Below are 27443 nucleotides of genomic sequence, written 5' to 3'. Positions count from 1 at the left end.
TTTTGCAGACAGGATCAAGGTTACGTCTCATTTATTATTGCTAATTATCAGTACCTGAACTAGTGTGTATTCACAGTTTCCATTGAAGCTGAACCTTTTGTCATCAAAAGTATTATAATGACCATCTCCATAAACAGCACAAGTGCCCAGACATTGGTTTTTGGTGCATTCCCACTTCCTATTCTTGCATACACTAGGAATGAGAATAAAACATTTTAATAATAAAACAACTCACTGTTTTGTTTAGACATATTCCAACAACTCAGTATTTGTTGGGCCACTCATCCCTGGTAAATGTTATATTGATTCTGGAGTTAAAATAGTCTTTTATATTTTTCATGTAAAGAATTAAAGCAAAGTTCTGTTCTGCTACTCTGAATGCATTAACTGCAAAATAGGATAATACCTAATGAACACTGTAGTCCCAAAGATTTCCTCCCATTCTGTGCTTTGGCCATCTGCCTACATCAGAAGGAAACCTGCTCATACTGTTCAATCCAAAACTAAAAGATCCATCAGTTGATGAAATGTGCAGTCCAAATCTTTCCTCACTGCTGTACTATTTAAGGTCTTTGGAAAGGCAAATTATGGAACCAGGAATGCTACTTCCAAGGAAATATTTACCAGGTGTTACAGTCAACGCTGATCTTTTCCCCAGGCTGATACATGGCTTCATTGTGAATACACGGACATTCCTCTTCAGGAATACAACCACCATTCCCATCTAACACAAGCCCAGCTGGGCACACGCAGCCAGATATACATTGCGTGCTATACTGGAAAAGTCAAGAGGAAGATATAATTTCAGAATGAAATAAACACAATAGAAAAAGGAAGATTACATTATAACAAAATATCTTTATATGGTATTATTACTACCGAGCTTAAATGGGAGAGGACTATGAAGTACTTATAGGACAATGGAACAAAAAGGAAGTTATTAGCCATTGATTTAATGGAATATAATTTTATTAAAGATAAATGTTTTATGTATGCCAATCCTGATTGCTCTGCTGGAGTCTGTGAAATTTGAAATACATTAAACTTAAGTCTTGCTCAGTGTTAGCTGAAGAAGCCTTGCACTTTGTAGTGGATGATTTGTGATTGAATGGAGCTTTAAAAAGAAAATAGGTAATATTTTTTTCAGTTTGGTTGAGTTACATTGAAATCTGTTTATCTCATATGGTACTTACCTGCAAAATGGCATGTGGCTACCATGCACCTAGGTGGAGTAATATAATTAGGTGTGCAAGAAGTTCACAACTGCATCATGGTATGAGAAAGAATGATTTCTCCTAGCCAGTTTATAGCCAGTAATTTTCTCCTAAAGAAGTAAAATGTGTGGCAGAGCCCTAGATATTTTCACCACTAATTACTGTTACCTGCGGTAGCTGAAGAAAGGGAGATACTAGTATTATGAATTAAACTGGATGTTACTTTATTATATTTTGGTCTAAGGGTCCCATTGTTAATGCTTCATAACATGGTTTTAGGCTTTTGCTACAAGAGCAAAGTATCTGTGTTGTAGATTTGGAGTAGATCAGATAGATCAATTACTTTAGCACCAAGACCATGGACAAAACCTGGAAGCACGATTTCGTCCAGCCATGACATACTTACACACTGCATATCCAGAGTCTGGCAACTTTTTTGACATTCTGCTCCAGTTGTTCCTGCAGTGATGTTTCTACAGTCAAAGTAGACCATGGGAGATTCACAGACTAGAGGAAGGAAAGAAGTGAGAGCAGTAAGAAATGGTGCAGGGTTTATCCCACAGCTGTAGCCATTAAAACCATCTAGAAATACTATGGAAATTGTGTATTTCAGTTAGTAGGGATTGCTGTCCCTATTCAATCTGCTAAATAGATTCACTTCAGAGCACTGAATTCCCCGAAAACCCCCCACAGTATTTCAGAAAAAAATCTTTATGAAAAAGAGGTTTTATCATTAATCTAGGTTCACTCATGTCTTTTATGATAACTGTTGTACTATAACTAAATGAGAAATACTTCTATTATTTAAAAATCCGTTAAGAAAAATCAATACTATCAACTATTTCTGTCCAAAACCTGGCACAGAGAAAAAGATAAGCGGAAGGTTTTTTTACCTGGAGTTGGATTGGGTGGTCCAATGCAATTCAGTCTTCCCTGGATGCAAGTGCTGTAAGAGAGGGAAAAATGTATTTTTTTTTCCTCTCAAACCATGTATTGAGACTGAGAGCTACTTCTTTCTTGTCAAGTTTCAGAATTTTCAAATGAATTCCAGAATGCTGTTTTGCAGTCTCAGGAAAGAATTTCCCTCAATACCACTACCAGTGCTGCTTTCATATGATATCCATTATTGCTTAACATGAAAAATCATGGGTTGAAATGAGTATATGTCTCTGCTTGTTACTTACTTTGTCATAAGATCTTTCCTTGCTGGTGGTGTCATAATTTTATGCTTGAAAAATCATGGAATTAAATAGAAAATGCACCTAAATACAATTGCTCTATCAATCTGGAAATATCACAGAATCATAGAATCATGTAGGTTGGAAAAGACCCTTAAGATCATTGAGTCCAACCATAAACCTAACACTGCCAAGTCCACCACTAAACCATGTCCGTAAGTGCCACATCTACATGTCTTTTAAATACCTCCAGGGATGGGGACTCAACCACTTCCCTGGGCAGCCTGTTCCAATGCTTGATAACCCTTTCAGTGAAGAAATTTTTCCTCATGCCCAATCTAAACCTCCCCTGGCACAACTTGAGGCCCTTTCCACTTGTTAGCCTCCTTTTCTGCAGGCTAAACAACCCCAGTTCCCTCAGCCGCTCCTCATAAGACTTGTTCTCCAGACCCTTCACCAGCTTTGTTGCCCTTCTTGGGACACGCTCCAGCACCTCAAAGTCTGTCTTGTAGTGAGGGGCCCAAAACTGCACACAGTATTTGAGGTGTGGCCTCACCAATGCCAAGTACAGGGGCACGATCGCTTCCCTCCTCCTGCTGGCCACACTATTTCTGATACAGGCCAGGATGCCATTGGCCTTCTTGGCCACCTGGGCACACTGCCGGCTCATATTCAGCCAGCTGTCGACCAACACTCCCAGGTCCTTTTCCGACAGGCAGCTTTCCAGCCACTCTTCCCCAAGCCTGTATCATTGTTGTTGCGTCCCTGTCTTCCAGCTCAGGGGAATATGTATCATTCTTAAAGGTCAAAAATAAAGTTGAAAAAATATGAGAGAGCATTGTATTGAAATTCAGGCAAGGCAGGGTGAGACCAGTATAGATGTTGCAGATTTTAATGAAAAAATATACTATTGCTTGAGTGTTTTGCAAAAGATTCACTTACCATACAAGCCCATTGTCATGGACAATCTCTCCAAATAGTATGGGAGATCCTCTGTAGTAGCAGGGGCATTCATTAGCAGGCACACATTTGCCACTCTCATCCATGTAGGTTCCATTTATGCAAGTGCAGCCATCAACTGGAACAAACTTAATGTTGCACGTGACATCAGGCTCACTCAGAGACCGACAAGTGGGTTGACAGGAAGAGATGGTATAGCTGTAGCTTAGGGATTTGGGACATGAGGTGGTGTATTTTGCTTGAGAGAGGAAAATAGAACAGGTTTGTTAATTCTAGATGGTAATTTGTGGTGGGAAAAAATAAACCATAGTAAAATAACATGTAAACAATACTGTACATCTCTGCCTATGTTGCATCTTTCATGCAAACGTACTTCTGAATACTTCCAGAGTTAGACCTGAAAAGCTACTGTACATGTGGAATAAGTGATGTATGCAAAGAAGAAAATATTTTTTCAAATGAAATTTTGGAAAGAAACCTCCATTTGGCGCTGCCATTCATTGCCAAGACTTATAAACCTTTTGAAGTACGAGACAAGAGGTCTCCCTGAATGTCTCCTTGTATGCTGAAAACAGACCTACTGGATCAGTGAAACCCAGCATGCAGCTTCAGAAACCTTTCATTTGCAAGTGTTGTGGTTAGTATTACTAGTACTGTTATTCTAATAAGTCACATTTTCTCTACAATAACTTGTGATACATAAAGCTGTAGTGAAATTCAAAGTTGCGCAGAAACAGGTGGAGGCACTTCCATAACAGCAGTCTCTTTCCTAAGCAAGCTACGTCTCCCATCTATTTGTATTCACTCTTGCTAGCAATGGATTGATTCTAAGGGAACAGCAGATAATTACTTCCAGGAGTGCACTTAAAAAAATCCCTTCCTCAACACTTACTATATTTGTCTAGAAATCAGTATAAAATAACCTCTGATTAGCAGTTTTTACTGACGTGTTCTTAGGAAAGGGGATAGTTAAGAGTACTTACAGCAGACGTCAGTCCTCCATCCACGCAGCTGGATTCCTTTTGCAGCACAAGCTCTCACATAGGAAGACAGGGCTGCACACAGACAGTCCTCACTATTTTCACAGTTACATGTGTCAAACATGCAGTTCTAAGAATGCAGAGAAAAATAAAGTCTCAGCCCTCGTAATATTGTCAATCTAAAAAAAATGAATGTTACCTTTACGGTCTTATGCACTAATCCTTCTTCACATATGCTCACTCATTGACAGCACTAACATAGCTTTATCACTTTCCAGTCTTTGTCTAAGTTTCCTGGCAGGGGAGAATGAAGGTAATGGAAATTCAGTCGATGTCTGCAGTTATTATTGGGAAATAATGGTCTTAAAGTCTGTTATACATTTAACAGCTTCATGTTCCTCTGAACCATATTTATGAATATGTTACACAACAGCATACAAAGCTCTATTGACAGTACGCAGTCTAGACATGTCATTTCACCAGTGTCCATACCTGGATGATTCATAGTGAGAAGAAAGATTGGCAACACATTGATAGCAGAATGATGATAATTAGCTAATGGGCCTTCTGTGCCAAGTAGTTATTAATGAGGTACGATGCTGATGAGACAACAATTCACTGATATTCAAACAAGCGTTTGACATGCCTTTACATACACTTCCTACTATATGTGTAGATCCATCCAGGAGTAAATAGCTGCCTTTTCATTTGCAAGCAAGTCAGGATCTTGAAGCCAAGACTGACAATTGAAATAAGGTAATGTTACAACACAAACAGAAACACATGTTGAAAAAAGGAAGTGCTGCAGTACAGAAATGAAAATACAGGCATTGCGTAAGACAAGAGACACGTCTGGAACAGTCCTTTTCTGGTAGCTAGCTGTAATGATCCTATTTCTATTGTTTCTAAAGGGAAAAACAGTCTAACAAAGTACCATGTGGTAAACAGAGGGATTCACTGCATAGTGACAATCAGCAAAAGGTCCTTTGCTGTCAGTTAGTAGTCCACACCAATGCTGAGCATATTTTTCTGTAAAGAGAACAAACAATACAAATGCACATTACTCTTTGTATTTCATTAGTCACAAAAACACACTCCCTGTTTATAAGGCCAGTTCTGAAATTACATCAAATCTCTCCTTGTCCTGTCTTTTTTTTTCTCTCAGCTTGGGGGCTAAGTTTCCTAAATCCAAAGAAGAGGACTTGCTGAAGGGGATGAATAAAAGATTTCCAAAGATACTCCTGCAATCCACTCTTCTGACACCAAGTTGTCAGCTTAGACATCCTCTCTGTTTTCAGTGACCATACAGTTTCCTTCAGTTATGTTTCTATGACTCTTCCTTTACTTTGTTACTTATCCCTAGTGCTTTCATTTTGAATATTTGTTTTGATTTCAGATGTATGTTTTTACCAAGTATATAAGTCTTTATTCTCTTATTTTTGCTTTCCAACATATGTGTTTTCCTTAGGGATGAGCAAAAATAACCTAGAAAAAATTCTAAGAAACACGCACCATTATCAATGCTGAGGGCACAAGGGTTCTCAAAACTGCGCTGGATATTAGGGCATGAAGCCTGAGTTCTCCACGTATTAGCAAATGCTGTTGCTGTTCCTTCAATTATTCCATTTATGGCCTTGAAGTCATCAGTTTGGATATTATTGAAATTTCCACAGAGACCTGTTGAAAAGCAGTGAAAAGTTTATACTGCCTATACTAACCAAAAGACATTAAGCAAGATGTTCTTATATTTCATTCACTTACCACAGGTCTGGTCTTTGAAAATAGGATCCAGTCGCACAAACACTTGCATGATGGGTGTGATTTGGATTTCAAGGTGGACGCCAAAGTTTGTCTGTATGATGATGAAGAATGATGAAGGTCTGAACACAGTGGCATTAGCTACAGATGAAAAACAGAATGATCACTTTCTAAACGAGGTTGAATGCTGAAAACAGTGCATCATTATACTATTCTTCTTTAATTTCTATCGCAATTGTTGCAAATTCTGAGGTGGAATAAAGCCAATCTTTATGAAAATGAATCAGAAATATAAATCAAAATTTACAGTTCAGAATTTGGTTGTAGCTACCAAGTTGTTAACTTTATTTGCTGTCTCAACATTAAGCAGTAGGGGATTACTCTTTCCAAGAGAATAAGAAGGAAAAACTGTATGGCACTGAGCGTTAAAAAGAATACTTCTATTTTTCTTTCTAAGCTTGCACAGCATACATTGGAGCCCTCATATTGCTGGAGAGGGAAACTAAGCAGATCTGGAGGTCAGAGATATCGCATAGAATCATTAGTTATTGAGACAGAGAGAAATGAAATTTCTATCTGAGGAAGCGTGAGCACAGGGGTGGTAAGTTAAAAAAAAAAGAAGAGGTAGAAGAGGTAAACAGATGTCTTCTGTGTTCAATTTTGGCCAGTGAGAAGTAAGTAAACCTTACAGTGATCAAATCAGGAGAGTGTAAATGCTGTTTGCTTCTGTTTGAACTCTTGTCTATGCTTGTACTGTCTTCCATTTCTTTATGACACCAAACTTCTCACTTCTACTTAAGAAGCACTTGGGTGACCCAGGAAATACACGAAAGAGAATCGGGGTGTGAACATGCAGGTTCTGAACAACTCACACTCCTTTTATCTTCCATAGTTTAAGAAAATAAGCAGGTGTGGAGTTGAAGTTCTGAGCTTATTGCTCACAGACTGTTAGAGAAAAAAATACCTGCTGAGATGGGCAGCTGGGTGTAGATCGAGTTCACAAACACACCACCATCAGGTTTGACTTCGATGAGCTGATAAGGAAGAGGAACAAGAGGCAACTGTGTGAAGCATCACTATAGTCCAAAGAGTAATAATGGTGATGACTCCAGTGATATTAATTAAAAAGATATTAAATAAAAGGGTAGGTTTTTGTGATTTCACCTCCTCCCTCTTTCCACTTTGTACACCTAATTTTCCCTGCCATAAAAGAATTACTTTTAAAGAGACTTTCTCAACTCCTTAGGGAATTAGATCATCTTGGTTTCTTTGAACACAACTTTGTGATGAATTACATCCCTTACTGTTGTACTTGTAGTTTCTTACCTAAAAACTCATGGCTTTTCATCTAATTGGCAGAGAAAATAGCTTTTTTTCTGCTTTGTGAGTACAGTGTTTTTCTTAATGAACTTCCACAAAGCCAAATTTACTGCTGATCTGATTTTCATAACAAAATCAGTTTCTTTTCACTTGATTAAAAATAACATGTACTTATCACATATGTTGACCATTTGAGAGAGAAATGCAGTTTCCTGACTGATCAAGGCCTAGCTTCTTTGCTCCCCGTATTTTTAATAGCTGTTTCCCATGCTTATTTTGCATTCTTACAGTTTGTCCTTTATTCATGTTGAGGATCACTGTCTTTAAGCATGTCTCAGTGTCTGTTAGGCCACATTTGCGTAGTTCTACCAGGATGGTGAACGTTTCATCTTTACAGTGCTGAAAAAAAAATGCCAACAGTTATTTCATGAAAGGTTAATTACAGAAGCTTTCACTGTAAAATTTTCTCTCAACTCTGAAGAAATAGTTCTGTTTCTGGAGAAGATCCAGACTCTCCCAAATCCCAGGCCTTCTTTGGCCTAAGACTCAGTTTTGCCTTTTGTAATGATTAGGAACAATGAGAGAATTAGAATCTGGTTTTGCATTTTATTGACGATATCCATATTTGGAGTTTTTATTCATGCCGACTTCTAATGTTTGATTCAATTCTACTGCATTGCTCATCTTTCTGTATCTGGTATCAATGCTAGACAAAAATTTCAGATAAAACATTTTTCAGGAGAACAGTAACATACAGCATTTTTTTTTTTATGGAATTGTGCAGATGGGGAAAAAGGAAAGCAAATAACAAACAAAAAAAGTCACTAAAAGATCAAAACATTTCATTTGCACATTGCTGTAATTAAATATTTTTATTATAATTAACTTTTAATTTTTCTATTTCTTTTGACTTATTTTTAAATCTGTTTAAAAATGTTCAAAACATAAATGAAATGTATCAGTTGACTTGAACTGATTTTCTGTACTTGAACTTCCCAGAAATGAAATAAAAATATTAGTCTTATAAATTAAAATTTTTTTTTTTCACAACTATTAGTGTAATTTTTCAGACTTGTACCATTTGACCCAATACCATATAATATAGTAACATGGTAAAAATTATGCAACTCAGTAAGAAAGCTGGATTAATCACACTGAAGAATGTAGACTAAGCAAGTTCTTAAAAAAGGCAATGCTCTTGAGCAATTACTATATCACAGAACTAGAAATTCCCCAGTAAACACCATATACTGTTGCATGAAATCCTAATAGTTAACTGATGATTGTCATTTGAATGGCAGCATATGTTGTAGTAAACATCTGGCTAAGTGAGAGGCAATTTAACATCTGTATGTCGAAAGAGGTAAGTTTCAAAAGTGTTGATTGAGATCACCTTTTCTTTCTATAAATATATGAGACTTTATGACCTAGTAATATCTGATTCCCACCTTAGAAAGGACGTAAGTGCAGTCTCCATGGTGATTGTAGTGTTTTTTATCATAGGTGGAAATGTGCGAACCTCCCTCTACTGAACATGTTCCTGGGCATGACGTGTCTTGGCAGCTCCACTGGCCTCCATTACAGGTACTGGAAGAGAGAGAATAAAGTTAGCTGAAATCAGGAACAGTGGTCCAGAGTAAAAGGAATTACAGTGACATTAGGTTCAGCTATTTCGCTACTGTTTTTCCCTTCAAGCAGTAGTCTGACACACAGTAAATCTGGGTTTAAGACTTTCCAAAACATTGTGAACATGTGTAAAAGGAATTACTCTGGTATGCATTCACTTTGCTTATTTAATTATTTTCCTTCTTTGAACAGGTGGACTCTCCAGCAACAGGTATTGGATGAGTAATTACTTGTTTTTTGCAGCTAAATAAAGTACAATGACAAATTAAAATCTCTTCTGTTTTGTTATACAAACGTATCAGAAACTAACAGAAATGTAACCCCACATCTACTCCTGATGCAGAGCATATCTGTTTTCTAAGGTGATGTGGTAGTGCACAGGTACAGGATTAATAATTGTGAAATTGAGGTTGTATTGTGTCATCCCTTGCTTTCTCCAGAGAAAATAAATATTTGCAAATACATAAATGACTGCAACTTCGTTCCCCTTAGAGAAGTCCAAATGTTTGAACAAAATAAACAAAGAGGAAGCATTTTAATTGACTGGTGAGAAATCTAAACATTGTAAATCCTTGCTTTGATCACCTTGAGTTAGAGTGCAAAACTAGTTAAGGATGTTGCTATATGAAACAAAGAATGTTCTTTAGTGATATTTTGGAACTGTAGCAGTCAGTTAACTACACATATCAATTACCAATGATGCAATTGCATATAATAAATAATTACATATACAAGAGGAAATAGTAAGTTAGAAAAGTAACAAAGGTTACCAGGAATGGCACTGCTCTGAAAAAGAAGTTCCTGTAGCATAGGTGTTGCCATTGTAAACACAGGAGCACTGCTGACGGGGAATGCAGCCAGAATTGTTGATGTCATCAAATACAGTCCCTAGATTAAAAAAAAGACAAAACCTTGATCAATTAAAGAGGCATTTCCTATACACCGTTTTTGTTTGTTACAAATCCTAAATATCATCTTAGAGACAGATCTGCAGCTGTCATGAATGGATATACCTATGCTGAGGACAGTAGGACTATGCCAATTTGCACAGCTAAGGATTCAACCTTTGTATTCTTAAATTCCACCTGCTTTGAAAGAGGGACTTATTGTAGCACAGGTGGCTTGTTGAGAGGCTGGACTTGATCTGTTTGCTGTTCTGCTTTCCTGCTTTCTGAATATTGCACATGTATTGGCAATAATTCAGATATCTTTTCTCAGCTGAGACATGATAATGCTTGTCACTTGCAGCTGTGAAAAATGCAAATGCAGGAGGCTTAAATCCCATTGAACCTTCCCAAATCCTACAGGTAAGCTGTTGTTGTTCTTTGAGATCAGAGATATGAGTACATAAGAACTTGCCTGGGGGGCAGAAACAACCATCCATACAGTGTTCTTCACAAAACTGAGATCGTTCAGGGTTGGTGCATGTGTCAGCACAGGGGGAGCTGCACTCCTGGTATTGCATGTTGTACGGACACTTCTTGGCTGAAATTTTAAAGGAGGAGATATTTTTTTTTAAGTCAAAAGTATTTCTATTTCACTGTATATGAAAATATTTATATTCATTTAAGTTTTTCAGCTAGATGTAAAACCACACTAAACTGCAAGTCCACCACCAGCTCTCAAAATTTGCAAATTTAGTCACCTAGATCTATATTTTACAGTTGAGATATGCTTTCCATGACTGTCTGGTGTTGAACTGGCTCAATGATTGGATTTCTGGGGACAGCAAGGTAATGACCCCACAAAGTCAGCAAGGCCTATGTTTCTACTGAAGGCACCCTTCTCATGAACACCTGTATTGCTAGTGAAATGTAAGATTTAAGTTTCTAAAGCTTTAGTATATTTGCATTTTTCAGATACCATTGGAAGGGCAAATAGTACCTCATGGAGTTTTGTTTTGTAGCAAATGCTGGTGACAGTATCAACAGCTACACCTCATAATCTAGTATGTGTTTAATTCAGTGCAAATCTCTATGAAGATTACAGTGGTGCAAACTCCTCACTACCAAGCAAGAGGAGATAAATAAGTGCTTAACCAGCCAAACACCTGTGAAACCCAATCAGTTAATAATTGAGAATAAAAAATGCTGTAGCCACCATGAGAACAGGATAGAAACAGGAATACAAGCAAGCAAGTACACCTCATTTTTTCTCCTTCTTTCTCCTTTATTTGCTTCCTTTACTGTCCCAGTTAATTAAATAACACTTTGACTCTCAATTAGAGTATCCATGTAAGTGTTTGATAGTGTTTAATCCAGTTTGCATTAAAACCCTTAGCTCTTTTGCTGAAGTCTTCATGCTGGAACTTGTGTATCAGAACCCTCTGGAGAATACAATCATCTTGAATGGCCTGTAATTTCTTATGCATCCTCAGCATCATTTGGGAGCTTGTTGTTTGTTAGTTACTGAACATAAAGTAAGGCTATCTCCAGTGATACTTACAGCACAGTTTTGAGGTTCTCCAGTTCAGAGGATGCCCCCCAGCATGAGCGCACTGCCGGGAGTATTCAGCGAAGGTGTCACAGACACATGAGGCGTTTTTAGACTCTTCAGAGCGGCACAAGTCATCTTGGCAAGCCATAATGTACTCTCTAACATCAACTAGGTCATTACACTCTGCAAACGCAGAGCTGGTCAATGTTTTCTGGCATATGTCATCCTTGGGAGAAAAAAAAATTAAACAACTTCCAGAAAATAGAAAGGAGCAATTTTTTGGGTATTGTTACTTTGTATAATTATTTTTTGACAGAAACTTATACCCCTCTTTAAGATGCTGTCACCCGAAGGCTTTTCCTGTTGACTCGTCTGAAGCTGTAGAAGGGTACAGATAAATTTGAAAGAATAATAAAAGAATAGTCAAAAGATCCTTACAAAATTATCAGTGCAATTATCTGGCAGGGTAGAAATGGAGTCTTCACAGTGTTCTGTTGGCCCATCCATTTTCTGCATATTCCCAAACTGCAAGGCTGTCATCTTAATATCTGTACAAAAGAAGTTTAAGAATGAAGGTTGGGTTTTTTTGTTCAACTGCCTGTTATCTTTTTCGCCTGTCAAGAATTCTGCTCAAGACTGGCCAAGGCAGCTAGTTCCCTTAAGTCTTTAAATTTGATCATCATCCCTTCCAAAGGAAGCACTACACCACTGTCTCAATTTACCTTGCATAGCACCCTGGAAAAAGTAAACATTAGAAAACAATTCTCAGCCTATTACATCTAGATGCAAACTAAGATTTTTACCAGAAAAATAACAAACTGTTTTCAGATTATATTAAGCCCAGGCAGGGAAGAGAGAAAAGAATCTAAACAGGAATTTGGACAATGGAGATTGCTTTGAGACAAAGTTTAGGAAAAAGCTCAAGCTGGGAATAGATAGAATGATGAAGAGGAGATCTTACAAAGATTATGTAATTCAGCAGGCAAATGTGGATATACCAATTTTAAGACAGAACTGAAACAATAAATGTACTGACTAGACAATGTAATTGCCTTTTGTTTCATTGAATATATTTCTATATTTATGTTATTAGTGAAAAACTGACACATTTTTATGGGGTTAGCTGATTAGGTAAATAAAACCATGGCATACAAGAAATATGCAATCAGTTGTTAGCACTAGTACTATATTTATACTTAAAGTATTAAATCACATTATCTGATCTCTGTACTACATATTTTTCAACAGAGATTGAATCATATCTTCTGGGTAAATCATTTAATAGGATAGGAAAGAGGAATGCTGATGATGTTAGAGTTAAAAGAATACAAAAAGAAGCATGTTGGAGACTCCAGAAACCAATTTTTATTATTTATTTTATTATTTTAAAAACTTACTGCTTGAATAGAACTCATTGTAAATTGGAAAGCCATTGAAGTCCCCACAAAGTCCACAGGTCTGATTGGCATATTTCTCATTCAATTCCAGCTAAAATGATGGACAGTAAGTTGATAGAAGTTGGTATAAGCATTCTAAAATATATTCAAGACCACTGAAAGTAGCTGCAACTGCTACCTCTAAGTATTTTTCATCACATCTGTGTAATTTTATTTAGCAATCTAATTCAAACCTGGGGGATAGAATGAAGAGTTGGCTTGGATTTGATTTACAATGCAGAGTCCAAGCTATTAATGCTATTGATGCAGACTTAAGTTTTCACTGTAATATCTATATTGCTCTCAGCCTCTTTCTCTCTATTCATTCTTCAGAAAGAAAATAAAATCCACAGCAAAAATGAAGTCCTAAGAAAGTGAAATTCTCCTAGAAAATGATATATGAAGGGGTAAGGCCCTATAACAATGCCAATATGTTAATGATATAACAAAAGTGATTTTTCACCTTATTTTAAGCAGACGTCTGCTATCCACTAGAAGTAAATCCATGTACTTTTCTTTAGGACTACCTGGAGGCAAACCTATCTTTATTGAGAAAGAATTGCTCAACAGTATGAGATGGGAAGGCAACAGTAACCCCCTAAACAGATAGGGATTGGCCTAATCAAAGATTAGCTCTAGTCTCTGAAGATGTAGACAGGTTCAAGAACAGTTCTTACCAGGATACTGTCATCTTCATTCCACATTAACACAATACCCATTTTGCTGGCAACTTTCACATAAATGCTGCTTTTCTCTATCGTAATTCCAGATTGGCTGTATGGCAGTTGAACTCTGGGAAAAGGCAGAAAGAACGCTAGGTATTTTCTGATTCAGATGTTTGATAAAGAGAAAAAAAATGGCTTGTGGTATCCAGCATCTGTAGAGATTCTAAAATAATGCAGTTGTGTGGAAAGAAAAGCAATTGAAAAATAAGATGGTCCAATGTCATCAAATATGGATCTGAATTTAGATCCAACCTCTCAGGATTTTTCATCCAAATTTTATTTTTGAGGTAATCTTTAAGGGAAGGATTGATTTACTGTGCAAGGAATTAATAGCAACTTATTCGTTATTTATGTTGGTAAAATTGTCAGATTTATTGAGTAACACATAATCCCCCCCCCAATATACCAAAGTACTTGGCAAGTTTGAAAAAAAGGTCTGTGGTTACCAAACAAGTGTTATGAATAAACTTACTTGTTGCTGTTGATCAGGACAACATCCTTTGTTAGTTCAGCAGCTACACCTTCAAGTTTCATGATGATACGGTTGATTGTTGGAGCATTTTCCACCACTATGCGCCTAATCTGGATGTTGAAATCCTCATAGGGAGTGTTGCAATGGGATGCAAAAACATAATTACAGAGCCCAGGGAAGGAGAATATGTCTCCATCAAAGGTCTTGAAGTGGAAGTTGCCCCATGTGCTGCACACGCGGCCATTGTGAGCAGGATTGGAAGCTGTGAATTAAAACTAGCTGTAAAAAAATGACCTAAAATTCCCAGCCTTAACATGGTGAAAATCAATTTGTCCAAGGCTTCATCTTGACATTGAATAGTTTTCACCTGCCTACCTTCATTTGTTATTTTCTGTCCATCATAAAACTGTGTATTTATTCTTCACTCATCTTATATCTGTTACTCATCTTATATACCCCTATAAATGATTATAGTTATGTTCAGCTAGAGCTTTATTAGTTGTCCACATTTCAGCTACGATAACTGTTCAATATTATGTTTCTTAACCACCTCCTTTCTCCTCTTAATAATCCATGACTTCCTTTACCAGTGCCTTTCTCTATTTGTATTAGATTCCTCTGTCTACATCCCGTAAAATTAAAACCTTATTGAATACATTTCATTTCCTTTACTTACGTGTTATTACTGGATTTGTCAGCATTGGCTGGATGATGTTCACCTTAGATGAAACTGTAGCAGAAGCTAGAAAAAAGTAAGAAAGAAAAGAAAAACTAGAATAACAATACCAAAATTTGCACCTAAAATTGACCTAGAAAGGACTAGAAAGTTAATATGCCAGATCAAATGAAACAACGTTAAACCTGTTTTGTTTTACAGAGGCCATGGATTAGGTTAAAATTGCGTACCAAAATTCAAAATCAGGATAGTTAAATCATAAGAAATTGCTTTCAGTTGTGATGATCTGCATTTTCTACCTTTTAATTTTGAATCTTTTATGAAACTCTGTATTGTGTTAGGAGAGGCAGAAATTCACAGCTCTGCATATTGAAGTGCTTCAGACACACTGAACAATACAAAGGGTTAAGCTGTATTAAATTAGCCTGTTACTAGTACAAAAGCATAGTTGCCTTCTCATTATACCTTCTCTTTCTAAGGAGGGAATAAAAACTTTAATTATCCCCTTTGCTCTCTGTTTAATATTTTTCTGTTAAGGGGCTGAAAACCCTTAGAAATGACCACAAATCTGTTGTACAGGATGATCACAAATCATTACATGGTAAAAATCAATGAAGTTGGGTTGCCACCTTGATTTCCCAACATCAGCCACTGACTTTACAGCTTGCCAAAATGGTCTTATTTCCTTGTTTATAAGGAACCAAACATCCTGCATGTATATTCCACTTTGATTTTATATATACATATTCATGCACATATGCATACAACCTCTACAAACACACATCTGTTTTCTTAGTTACCTATTATTATACAAATATAACCATACTGTGTGTGTTTAGTAATTGGTATCCAATAAAGATATTACTATTCTTATATATAGAGAGGCTTATTAATACACATTTATCTTTATTTGACATTACCGGCAATATGCTAAGGAGGTTTTTTAGGCATTTTTATTATTTAGTAGAGATGTAGCAAATAAATACACATAAAATATGAATACACAGTATAAACGAACATACTGTTTTGCTTCTGCTGAACAACCTCAGTGTATTTGCTCCCTGTTTCCTGTTGGATTTCAATCTGGGCTCCTGTGAAGAAATTGTAAAAAGCATATTAAGTACAATGTCCTGTATCTGAACTTTTAAAGCAAAGCATTTAGATGATAGTATCAAAGGACCCAGATACATCTCTGTTAGACAAAGGGGAGAGTCCCTTATCACAGCAGAAAAAATGAAACAGGTCCCCAAAAAAGGTAAAATGTAATTATAGAAAGAGACTTTCTATTACAAATACACAGCGTTTGAAATCCAAATAACATTTCATGTATATCTGCTTTCTTCGTTTCCCTTAAAACTCACTACAAGGGATTCTAATGACTGGATCACAGCCCTTGTTTCACTCCTGCACTAAATCTCACCAATATGTGAAACAATTACAGGAAGAATTCACAAAATGTAACCGAGTCATTTATTAAAATTGCTGTGTAGCTGCTAAGTAATAATAAGAAAAGGCATAGAACTGGTTAAAAGAAACAAGACTTAGGGCTTGATCCAGTAATGGCTGCAGATATTTATATGTCAGTTTCTTTAGTGCCTAAGCATAGGGCCTTTTCTTCTGGAGCAAATCTAAAGCCTCAATCAGGGGTCTAGATTTGCTTTACAACTGGATGTAAGAAGGTACTTCTGAGCGATAATACAAGGGCCCATAGCCTGAGCAGTAACCCAGGAGAAGTAACCCAAAGAACCAGGTTTCCTGTTCTACTCCTCTTCCCACTCTGAGATGGTTCAAACTCACATCTTCTCTGCAGAAAACCTTAAGCATCACACTGTAACTCTATTTGACCAAGGGTTCTTGCTACCCCACCTGAAGCTGAGACATGGTGCCAAAAACAGTGGGACAGTGACAAAGGAAGAAAAAGTAGGCCATGATCACGTGACCACATGGTTAGGGCACTCAGCTACATCAAAACTGTCCTATTCTTGTGCCTTGCTTCAAGGATTATTTTTGTACCTCCAGTTAAATGGTTGCTGGATCAACTACATGAACTGTCTTCCAGATGAGTTCTCCTTCTCTCTATCGTGACTCCGTAAGTTTTTAATTCCTTTCCATGCATGGCCCAGCAATACCATACCAGAGGAGGTATTGGCAAAGACTTTTGAGAGATGACAAATATTGACCTGAACACTTTTGTGCCTAGAAAAAGACTGACCCTGAGCTCCTAGGTTGGTGCTCTAAGCTCTTGCCTTTTGTAACTAAATACGGCAGGCATTTCCTGTAAAAATAAATGGCTACAACTTTATTTTGTGAAGGACTGAATCCTGTCAGCATGTGATAACCATGCTTGGAACATGTTGACTAACATGTACCTATAACCTGCCAAGTCTAAATCCTCAAAGGATTTAGGTGATGAAATGACTAATATCTGAATCCTGATCAGGATTATGTGAATGAGCAATCTAAGTGTCTGGAGAATTTCTCAAAGAGGAACTGTCTATGTAATTTAGTCCTAAGTTAAGCCCCCTTTTTCCTTTTACAATAGGTGGGAGGAGTTCACTAACTCAGAACTGGATCCGTAACACCCATCTCACTGAACAGGGAGCCACATTGGTGGAAGAGGGGGAAACGCTGAAGTCAGGGGTGTGCCATAAACCCCCGTCCCCTTTGGTGCTTACATTCCTTGCTGAGCATTTCCTCCACTTAAGAACCTCAGCCCAGGTACGTCCATGAAAGCTGGACAACCACCTTTGCCTTAAAAATAACTGGATCAGGAGCACCTTTTCCTTTTTTAATTATTTTTCTAATAATACTTCTGGTTGTGCCCATCATGTAAGTAGATTGAGTACTTGATCCCAGAGCTGAAGGATGCCTGTCTGAAGGGATTCAAGCCCCCACTCCCAAAGAAGTCCCCAAGAGACTGCTGGCTTTGGAGGAGAGGGTTCTGGGCAGCCTCACCATATCTAGAAGTTGCTGCAGTGTCTGCAGTTTCTTTCAGACCTAAGCTTTTAATTCTTTTCTCATTTAACTTTATGTGTGACCACTAGTGATGTACAAAGAAGTAACTTAGGACAGAGTTTAACCATTTTCCATTTCCTGTTAGTCTTTCAGTATCACAGATAGTATCATTAGGTAAATGCATTCATATCATTATAATTGATACCGATCAGGTGAGAAAAACTGATACTGATCAGGTGAGACAAATGCCTCAGTAAGTCTTAATAATAGGCCAGAATTTGCTGTCACCCAACACATCTATAATAATCTCAGCAGGTGTAGAATCATAGAATGTTGTTTATTCTAGCATGAGAACCTTTGTAACAGAGCAAAATAGCATATATGTGTATTTTGATCTGTTAATTTTTCTCAAGGAAACAGCAGGGGCTTTTGTTTACTTAGCAAATACATCACTCCCAAGGAAATTCTAGCTGCATTGGTTTATTTAGCAATTGCACAATGCCACATTATTGACCATTATAAAAATAAGTGTCTCTCAGTTGTAAGAATAGTCAAGATAATTCACTATTTGATAATTTGGGAACTGACCTAATTATTAAGAACATTTCTGGATGCACCTTGTTAAGTCTACATCCAGCTGCCAAGCCACATATGCAATTATCGTTACAATCAATTTATAAAAGTTAGTATTTGACCCAAAATATAGTCAGGCACAGGATGTTTGTGAAGATGGCATGGGATTGGGCCAATATTCTTTAGTCACTCAGGACATCTGAAAATATTTTCCACAGAGTGTGATTTGAATAAAGAGGAGTTTGCTGGACACTGTCTAACCACTACTCATTTTTCAAAGCAATTTATCAGATTAGCATTGCACAGTACAAATAACTTTCTTGTTCAGTGAACGGCTGAAGATACTTTTGACTGACATTGTGTAACTCTAAATGTAAGCTAAAATTCTAAGTGACTTGTATTTTGTGCTTAAATCAACTTGCCAGTATTTTAGTGTTTATTTCACAAACTATAAAGTAGCCTAAAATTGTATTTGCACTTGTCAATGTTTTGAAAATGATATGCAAGATAAATTTACATAGGCAATCTGAAGATTTAAAAAAGTTAGCTGAAAGGGCAGTAATTACTGTATATGAATGGGACTGACTTAACAAGCTTGTACTCATGCAAGTTATTTCAATTTGAATTGTCCCATTGACTTAATAGGGCTACTCATATTAATAAAAACTGCCAAGACCAGCCCTGATGGACACAATATCGACAGGAGAAAAAAACCCATACAAAATAATGGATTGCATGTGTCAGATAAATCTCCCAGTCCTGCTCACACTCAATATCAGTAATTTATATAAGTATTTTGCATAGGGTATTATCAATGCACAATTAGTTACTGAAAATCATTGCCACATGAATATTCCCTTCTAGTCTCCTTTGCAAAAGAAGTTGCAAGAAATCTTGAGGAACCTGGTATTAGCTCCTGGCAGGTGACAAGATACTGGAAAAGATTGACCAGTGGTCTGATCTAGCAACTGGAAAATGTAGTGGTTTAAATTTCATAACAAACATAACATTCGTAATCAATCCTAATACAAAATGCAACAGGAATAAAATATTTTTGTAAGGCATAAGCGATACTGAAAAACTGACTTTTTAAGACATGAATAATGGTTCTTTTTGATTTGATCTTCAAGGCTACCTTCCAAATGTAGTTATAAGCAGTAGTTTGAGGCATTATTAAATTAAATCAATCCAGTTAATAGACAGACATTAAATATTTAATGAAAGATATAAAGAAATCTTGTTTAAATGCAATCATCTGTTAAGTGAAACAATAAAATGAGTTTAGTTGTTTAAAATATATTACTAGATCTAAACAGAGTATTTTTTCTTTTGCCAATAAAAAAGATAACTTCTTACCTATCTGATGGATACAGCAAACTCCTAACAGGAAAGCCCATTCTGGTACCCATATCCCCCTGCCAAACCCCATCTTCAGTGGAGTCTGGCACAAGGATGTCAGGTCTAAAGTTGGTCAGGAGGAGTAGTTCACCTGTACTCTGTCAGTCTTATATACTAGGTGACTTTGGCTTCAGTCCCAGACTGATTCAGAGTCTAGAAAGGTGGGGTTTGGGGGATTTTAGCAAATGAACAGGTAAACAGAGGATGCTCTTCCTTCCTTAGAAACTGGCCAATGGTATTTGCATTTTAGGAGGAGTATATACATACACTTACATATCTTTTGTTAAGGTTCAGTCTAATAAAGAAACATAACATGATTGCAAATAAAACACAACTCCTCCTCCACAAATAACAGGTCCTGGAATAAATTTAATTTGGTGTTTCTTTACAGTTATGCAGATGGCATGCAAGTAACCATTCTAAGTTTTTCAATACTGTAACTGATGCCAGGCAGCTCCTTGGCAAAAAACCCTGCTGATTTCTGAAGTCTAAGGAGGTGTGGAGTATTTCATATGTGGGGCCCCAGCATTAGGAAGTCACTCCGTGCCTTTTGGGGCAGCTAATCTTCTTGTAAAAAGAACAGACCTAATACCTTGAAGGGACCTGCGCTATCACACAGTCACACTGAGTGTATGCCATAGAAACCCTTCTGTGTGGCACTGACAAGCACTAGGCACCTATCTGAGGAACGTTAAGCCAGCTTCACCTAGGCTGTATACTACATTTATTAGAGATGTGCTTAAACCTTGAAATCTACTTCTGAATTCTCTGCATAATCTGATTTTGCCTTCTCATAGAAAGTATCAGGAGTAATTTCAGACAGTCAGACAGCGTTACACCAGCTTTGTAAGAGAAAAAAAAAGTTAGATTGATTATGGCCTGCGACCATGATCACATTGTTTCAGTATCATTCCTGTGTAATTCCATTCACATCCGTGGAGTTATGAGGACTACAAATTAGAGAAACAGGCAATGAATTGGGCCTATAAGGCTTGCCAGTAAATGTTTAATGTACTTTTTTTTCTGAACATTGGCTTTTTGCAGTTCTGCTGGTCTGTCATTTCAAAGGCAGGCATGAATGTATACTTCAATAACCACAAACAGTATTGCTACTTCATGTCACTTTATCCTTCTTTTTTAGCTTGGCATCGGAGATAGGTAGGATGAGTTGCTCTGGGCAGATTTCTGTCTCTTTCCAAGGTCAATAGACCTTACTTTAATATGGCAAAAGATGGACAAAAATGTTCAAAGTTAGTAAACCCATTCTTTTAACTGTGAGGTTTGGCAAAAACGATGCACAGTTCAGCACTTGGTATACACATCACATTTGCCCTCAGTTCATCTTCATCTTCAGCCTCCTACCAGTTTACAAGAATGAAGGTAGCTGATGGATCCAAAAATTTTCATCATAAGAAATGGAATGAGAGCTGCTGCTCAGCGGGGGATTTAGCAAGAGGCACCTGGGAGATATAATTGGGGTTGGGGAGCCATGGGAGAAGGAGGAAAAAAAAAAAAAAAGATGTATCCTAGGATGTGTAGAGATGCAGAAAGGACTTTCTTTGCGTAAAATGGGACAGTATTATCTTCTGCATGTCTGGTAAGATTCAGTTCAGCAGTCTCTACTGATATTTGTCATTTCTGCTGAAGCAAGGGAAAGAGACAAAGTCAGGAAGGTGTCCTAATTGTAAAATGTGATCACAGCTGGATGCCTAATTCCCTTGGGTTCTTATCAAAATCCTACCCCGCAATTATAAATGTAAAAATATTTCCATAAAAGAATAGGAGAGTATAATACAATATTCCGTTCAGGTGTTACTGAACTGTCATTTTTTTTCAATTTATTTCAGTTCAGTCCTTATTTCCACTTTTGTTTGGCACTAAATATATTAGATCCTCACTCATTTGGTACTATAAAATAAACAAAAAAGAGTTCCTTTATGAAATGTTATCTGGATTTAATTTTTGGACTGAAATAAGTGGTAGCTTACTATGGCAAGGTTGGGGTACTTAAGTCTACATATTGGCCTGCTATAGCATGAAACATGTTCCCTGTCAAAATATCCAGGATGTTTAATGAAGTTACATCTTTGTAATCATATACACACCCTAGATCTATATCTTCATGCTTCAGCAGACCAGGAGAAAAGAAAAGACTGGATTTCCTGCCCATAGAATGTTGTTTTATTCTGTGCCAATACTCATAATGAATATAAATTCATCTGTACATAGAGAAGGCAAATGATATCTTGTTTACGTGACCTGTTAGCTGTATTAAATAAATATACGTTAGTCTCACTTAAGCAATTAAACAAGCCACTCAGCAAACTAGGCTTTCAGCAAATAATGTGCATATACCTTTAGCAATGGGCTACATGTGATGGTCAGAAGTGGCAGAGCTTGCTTCCCTTCTCAGTTACACCCGCCTCTGCTTGAGGGGATTAATAGAATACCAGGATTTTCTTATGTTACTTTAAAACTTTTGGAGAGAGTTTCTTGTTTCCCATTGGGTGTACTAGAGCAAGGGACTACTGATAAAGGGAGGAGTTTTCTGAGCGGGCAATTAGTGCTTTTGATACTCATCTGGTGAAAGTGAGGAGGGTGTCTGTACCTAGGATGACTAGGTGTGTCAGTGGGGTCAAGGCTGTTTTTTTCCTTTGCCCTGTCTCTTTTACTGGAGTTGTTGCTAAGCAGATTGCCAATATCAAACACTTCTTTCTTCTTCTAAGACAGTTTTTAGTTTTCACTCATTATAACTCTTTGTGACTAGAACAATGCATGTCAAACTTGAATATGCTACTTCACTAAGCACTTGTCAGTGCACAGTATTATATAGCTGTTGTGAAGGTTGTCCCAGTTGAATTTGAAGATGTTCTTCAAAAGGTGTTGCTCAGCTATTTTTCTCAAAACTTTACATATTCTGGAATTGTTATGATTGCTACTGCTTAGACTGAAATTTTTGATCTCCAGGGAATAGTGACATTCAAATGATGTTCCAGCGTTCAGCTTATCCAACCATACAGGCTCTTTCTCTTCCTCACTCCCCACCACAAGGGGTGGGTGAAATTGGTAATAACAAAACAAGTACAGAAGAAATTCAGGTCACTCTGTTAGGTGGCTTATGAAATTTTGAAAGTTATCAGGCTATGAGATTTTACTGATTGCTGGGGAATCATATCTGTAGATGAGAGTATCACAAAAACCAGAAGGGTTTAAGTAAACATGTTCATCGGTCACGTGGGTGGTTGCTCCAAGTGGTTCTTGTAGATTAAAAAAATGCAGTTGGAGGACTTTTGAGTTTCCCAGATGGTACAGTGAAAAGAGCCTACCTACGTAAGTAGGGAGGAGCAAGCTCTCCTCTTCAGTTGTATGAGGGGAAAGAAACCCCAGAAGCAAGTTTTGAAGTATTTTAATAACAGAAACTTAAGCAGCTGCCTTTATTGTTAATGTACACCAGGAATCCACTAAGGGACCACAGTTTTGGTATTGCCTGGCACTAAAACAAAGCATTTTTGTTTGCAGGAGGGACTGTTCAGGGAGGTGTTGAAAGCATTTTTCTTTCCTGCATTTTTGTCTGTTTTTCTCAGTTTTAATGCTGTGTGAAACCCAGAAGCTTATCTTGACATCTCAGTGTCAAATAACATGGAAATTAATTTAGGATAGATTTGTAGAGTTGATATAGACCAGCTCATTTTATGGGAAGTTATTGGAAATTAATTACAACAGCCAAGGATCTGGCTGCCAAATATTCTTCTGACTCTTATTTTGATCTTGTATCAAAAATCTATACTAATGGATTGGTCACTAAAAGTACCTCTTGTAACAGTAAATCAAATATATGTGTTGTTTGACCCATAATTCTGACAATGGATATAATCTCTCCAATTTTACCTTTTCTTCTTGGTTTCTCACATAGAAGTAGGGACAAAATTTGAGACATTGATTATACCACTTTAATGTAAAATTTCAAATGCCAGATAAAATGTGGATATCATATATACTATAAATACTATAATTACAACCTGAACGTAGATCATATAATATGAGGGTGGCAAAGGTAAGCATTCAGAAGTTAGGAAGTGGTAGTATTAAGGCTATTAATGCAACCAGAATTCATCTGCCTTCTGTGTTCAAATTACAACCCCACTAGTGTTGAGAACTTCTCTCTCCTCACAAGTGTGATAAACCAGAAATAGTTGGGACCCAGGTAAAGCTGCATTGTGCATCAGACCTGTGAAGTCCTTGCTTGCCATGTGAACTGGGAAAATAAATGAATAGCTGGATTGGTCAGAGAAGAGAATATTTATTGTGATGTGGAAAGTAATGTAAAGGAATGACAGTCTGCAATTAATGTAAACCAAGTTGGCATTAACTTAAGCAGAGGATCTGGTACACCCTTTCCACCTAGCTGTGTAGAGGTTTAGTTGCTCTCCTTGGCTTGTCCTGCTCATGCTTTTCTCACCTTTCTCTGACAGCCTCAACCGTTCTTTCCTTCCATCAGTCTACAGGTGACTCACAAGGGTTTTGCTTTCCAGCCTTACCTAGAGATTCACGGTCACTCTCCACCCTTTGTTTTCAATGGCCTGTTAACTTCCCCCTAATAAATGCATGCACTGCTACTGTGGAAGAAAATGGTGGACACACTCTGGCCATAGGCTCCTTTCCCTGGTTCTTGGAATAGATGATGCAGTCTGTTTTCTGTTTGGTATAACATGTCACACCACTTGAGAAATCTGAGAGATTTCTCCATGGAAAACAAAGCTGCACACAGCCTCACAGTGAAAAGCATGTGGAGAGAGTGTTAAACTCTTACAGTGAATGGCAGATGAGCTCTGTGTTGTGTATGGTTGTTACTGCTTTTTAGTTTGTTACAGTAACTTTAGAACTGGTTATGCAAGATACTATGGAATGTGGAAGAAAACTCTGGCTGTGGAGATTAGATCGTCTAAATGGAAAACAAGTGAGAGCTAAGAGTAGTGAAGGTTAGAAGAAATGAAGTAACTTGCCTCATCTGTTAGTGGCATTAGTCATAGTTCCTTAATTACAGAGTGACACCTTAAGTGCACAGTTGTGCTGTCTTCCCTTTTCTTGATTCTCTTTTAACAGATTGGGAAGAGGAGCCTGTAACTGGTCTTGAACCGCTGGCAAGTTACCAACAGTAACTTGGTAACTGCTCTTCCTTGCCTCTCTGAAGCTCTCTCTTAGAGCTCTTGCTCTGCTCACCTTAACTAAGGGGAATGAAAGGTGCAAGAAAAATAAATGAAACTCATGTCTAATACCTTGGCAACAATGACTTCCCTGCATTTCAAATTGAATTAATGAAATGTGGTAATTCATGTTGTGGTTTTCAAATGTAATAGCTCTTCTTAAACACACAGCTTGCTTGACTTCCATGTGGTCAGTATATAAACCAGGTGAGCTCAACACGTTCTTTCTCTGAATTCTCTTTCTTCTTTTAATTATTTTCTAAAGTTTTGACAATTATAGGAATCAATCATTTTTTGTGGTTTATGATCTATTGTTTCTCCAAGGTCATGTACCCAAGAATTGAAAACACACCTTTTATAGATAACATATTTGTGGCTTGAAATTTTTTGGAGGGAGCTTCTAGGACTTCATACAAGCCCTCCTTGTCTTCTCGTAGCACATCTAGATGTTGCAGGAGCACCTGTAAGCCTTTTCCCCTTCCTACTAATTCTGTTTCAGTCTTTCTTTTCCTTACTCATTCCTATTTCAATTTCAGAGCTCCTCTTTAATGTTTAAAAATCACCATAAAATTGTTAAATGCACTTCTGTTTGCTCAGAGACAGGGAATCAGTGTTCTAGTTTAATTCCTTTTTCTATATATAGTCATCTTTCATCAAATGCTTCCTAAAAGTAGGATTTTCTGAATCCCTAGGCATTGTCCTGTACACAAGACATCACAAGGGCTGCCATATCCATGGAGGAAGCGGGCTGTGAGCCGTGTGGCAGTGGCTATATTACCCTGTTACAATGCTTTCCATATGCTATCTGTCAAAACACTAGTAAGGACTAGACATTCAAAATACAGGCCAGCCTGGTGGTGGTGAGTACAGCACCTGCAGCCAGCAAACATAATAAGAGAGGCAAAGAATGGATGTTAATTTGGTGTTATTTCTCTTGCCCCAGTCTAATCAGACAAAGAAGCTAGGCAGGAATAGGGGTAAGCAAGCTTCTGCTTTCCACAGACTGCAGCATCATCCTTTATTTTAAGACCAAGCAAGAATTATGGGACAGCAAAGTGCTGCCTGCCACTGCTGAGGTAGGTTAAGCAGTGGCTGCCTGCCACTGCTGGGGTAGGTTAAGCAGTTGAACTGAATTTCAAACCACTTGCAACTCATTCAAAGTGCTTAGGAAACAAAGGCTGGGTATTTCTGCTTATGTCTGAGTATGAATGTGGATAGGACACAATTCACAGTAAGAATCTTCATGTTTCTCTGACTGCACTGTTTGACTGCTTCTAGTTGCAGCAAAAGGTTTCAGAGTAATAGAGCTGTATTAATTACTGTTATTCTTTTACTGCTGAGGTGAGTTTTAATTTTTTGTTCCTTACAAAGAGAAAGAACATGCAAAGCAACTCGCACTTGGTTTAAATTAATTGCCATTCTGCATACAGTATTTAAGGGCTAGTCAGAGCAGAATGTTGATGGATCTCATGCAGTCAGGCTTTGCTCTGGGAGAGGCTGCAAGTCATCCATTCTATTTATTATTTGCACATCATAACCTTTTGGTGTATGCACGTATATGCATGCTGCTCTGCTAGTTTAACATAATGAATATACTGCAACTCCTGAAGGAAATGATCCTGATAGCTGTAAGGGGGTTTGTTTCTTCACTTCTGGTTTCAAATTCCCAAAGAGAATTTGAAATGAACCAGGCTTCATTTGTTCTCATTTCTGTGGCCTACATCTGTAAAGAAAAAGGGACTCTCCACAACTTTAGCAATTTGATTTCTGCCAAACTCAACTGTATTTTAGGACCACATTCAATAGTGGTGTTATGAGCAGGATTCTGATCTCATTTACATTCTTGTATGTCATAGCCAAAGGTACTCAGGTACCCTGCTTACAGATAAGAAGCTTGAGAATCAGATTAAATGCAGATAGTGTGGTATTAAAGTGGCTTAGTGAAGACAGGAGGTTATACAATGCTGAAGAGGTGATCTGAGATCCTGAAGGTCATCATCCAAATACCTGCCCATCACAGGCTCTTTATGAAACTCATGTCACTGCACATAGCATCTCTTAAAATTTGTGAGTTAAGGTATGAACTGTTTGTATCCTATGTAGGAAGGGTAGACATTAATATGAAAACCAATCCTTGGGAATAAAAATCTTGCTGCCATCTCATTGCTGAGCTTGTTGGTTCTCTGTCAGGAAACAGCAGCCAATGGTGTGAAGGGCTACACGCTGCTGTGAATTTTCTCTATTTTTTTCTTTGCTGATGCGTTTCCATGCACCTCAGCTGCATACTCTACAGCAGCCCTCACTCCTGTGCCTAACTCTTCAATCTCACTGTTACCTACAGACAGCAAACAGCCTCCTCTGCAACGCCAAGCTGTTTGTACTCACTTAAACATCCTACCAAATGGCCTTCCAACTCCTTTTAAACTCAACCTATGCTGCCTGCAACACCACTACTTGTACTCCAGTATTCACTCTGCCTGTTGCTTCGTAAACCCCTCCACACAAGAGCATTTCATGCTTTCTGACCCTTCA

At 37.6% G+C, this 27443-nt stretch overlaps 1 protein-coding gene across 1 annotated transcript in view; it reads right to left on the bottom strand.

Moving 5' to 3' along the window:
* The window catches only part of LOC103906818 (mucin-5AC-like), a gene marked incomplete at its 5' end in the record, with an annotated part of 86676 nt that overhangs the window by 23030 nt on the left and 36203 nt on the right, over nucleotides 1-27443 (bottom strand). The window contains 21 exon segments of the mRNA XM_019474487.1: nucleotides 55-193; nucleotides 625-776; nucleotides 1621-1721; nucleotides 2108-2160; nucleotides 3335-3590; nucleotides 4336-4462; nucleotides 5267-5361; nucleotides 5845-6009; nucleotides 6094-6231; nucleotides 7055-7124; nucleotides 7699-7809; nucleotides 8859-8997; nucleotides 9807-9924; nucleotides 10396-10521; nucleotides 11482-11698; nucleotides 11911-12020; nucleotides 12870-12960; nucleotides 13586-13700; nucleotides 14106-14367; nucleotides 14782-14847; nucleotides 15804-15872. Coding sequence (XP_019330032.1) covers nucleotides 55-193; nucleotides 625-776; nucleotides 1621-1721; nucleotides 2108-2160; nucleotides 3335-3590; nucleotides 4336-4462; nucleotides 5267-5361; nucleotides 5845-6009; nucleotides 6094-6231; nucleotides 7055-7124; nucleotides 7699-7809; nucleotides 8859-8997; nucleotides 9807-9924; nucleotides 10396-10521; nucleotides 11482-11698; nucleotides 11911-12020; nucleotides 12870-12960; nucleotides 13586-13700; nucleotides 14106-14367; nucleotides 14782-14847; nucleotides 15804-15872 — 2720 coding nt within the window.

This window comes from Aptenodytes forsteri, unplaced genomic scaffold (genome assembly GCF_000699145.1).
Source record: "Aptenodytes forsteri isolate BGI_AS27 unplaced genomic scaffold, ASM69914v1 Scaffold8, whole genome shotgun sequence".
In the NCBI taxonomy this organism is placed as follows: domain Eukaryota; kingdom Metazoa; phylum Chordata; class Aves; order Sphenisciformes; family Spheniscidae; genus Aptenodytes; species Aptenodytes forsteri.
Note: the sequence above shows the minus strand (reverse complement) of the source record. Positions and strands in the feature narration are given on the sequence as shown.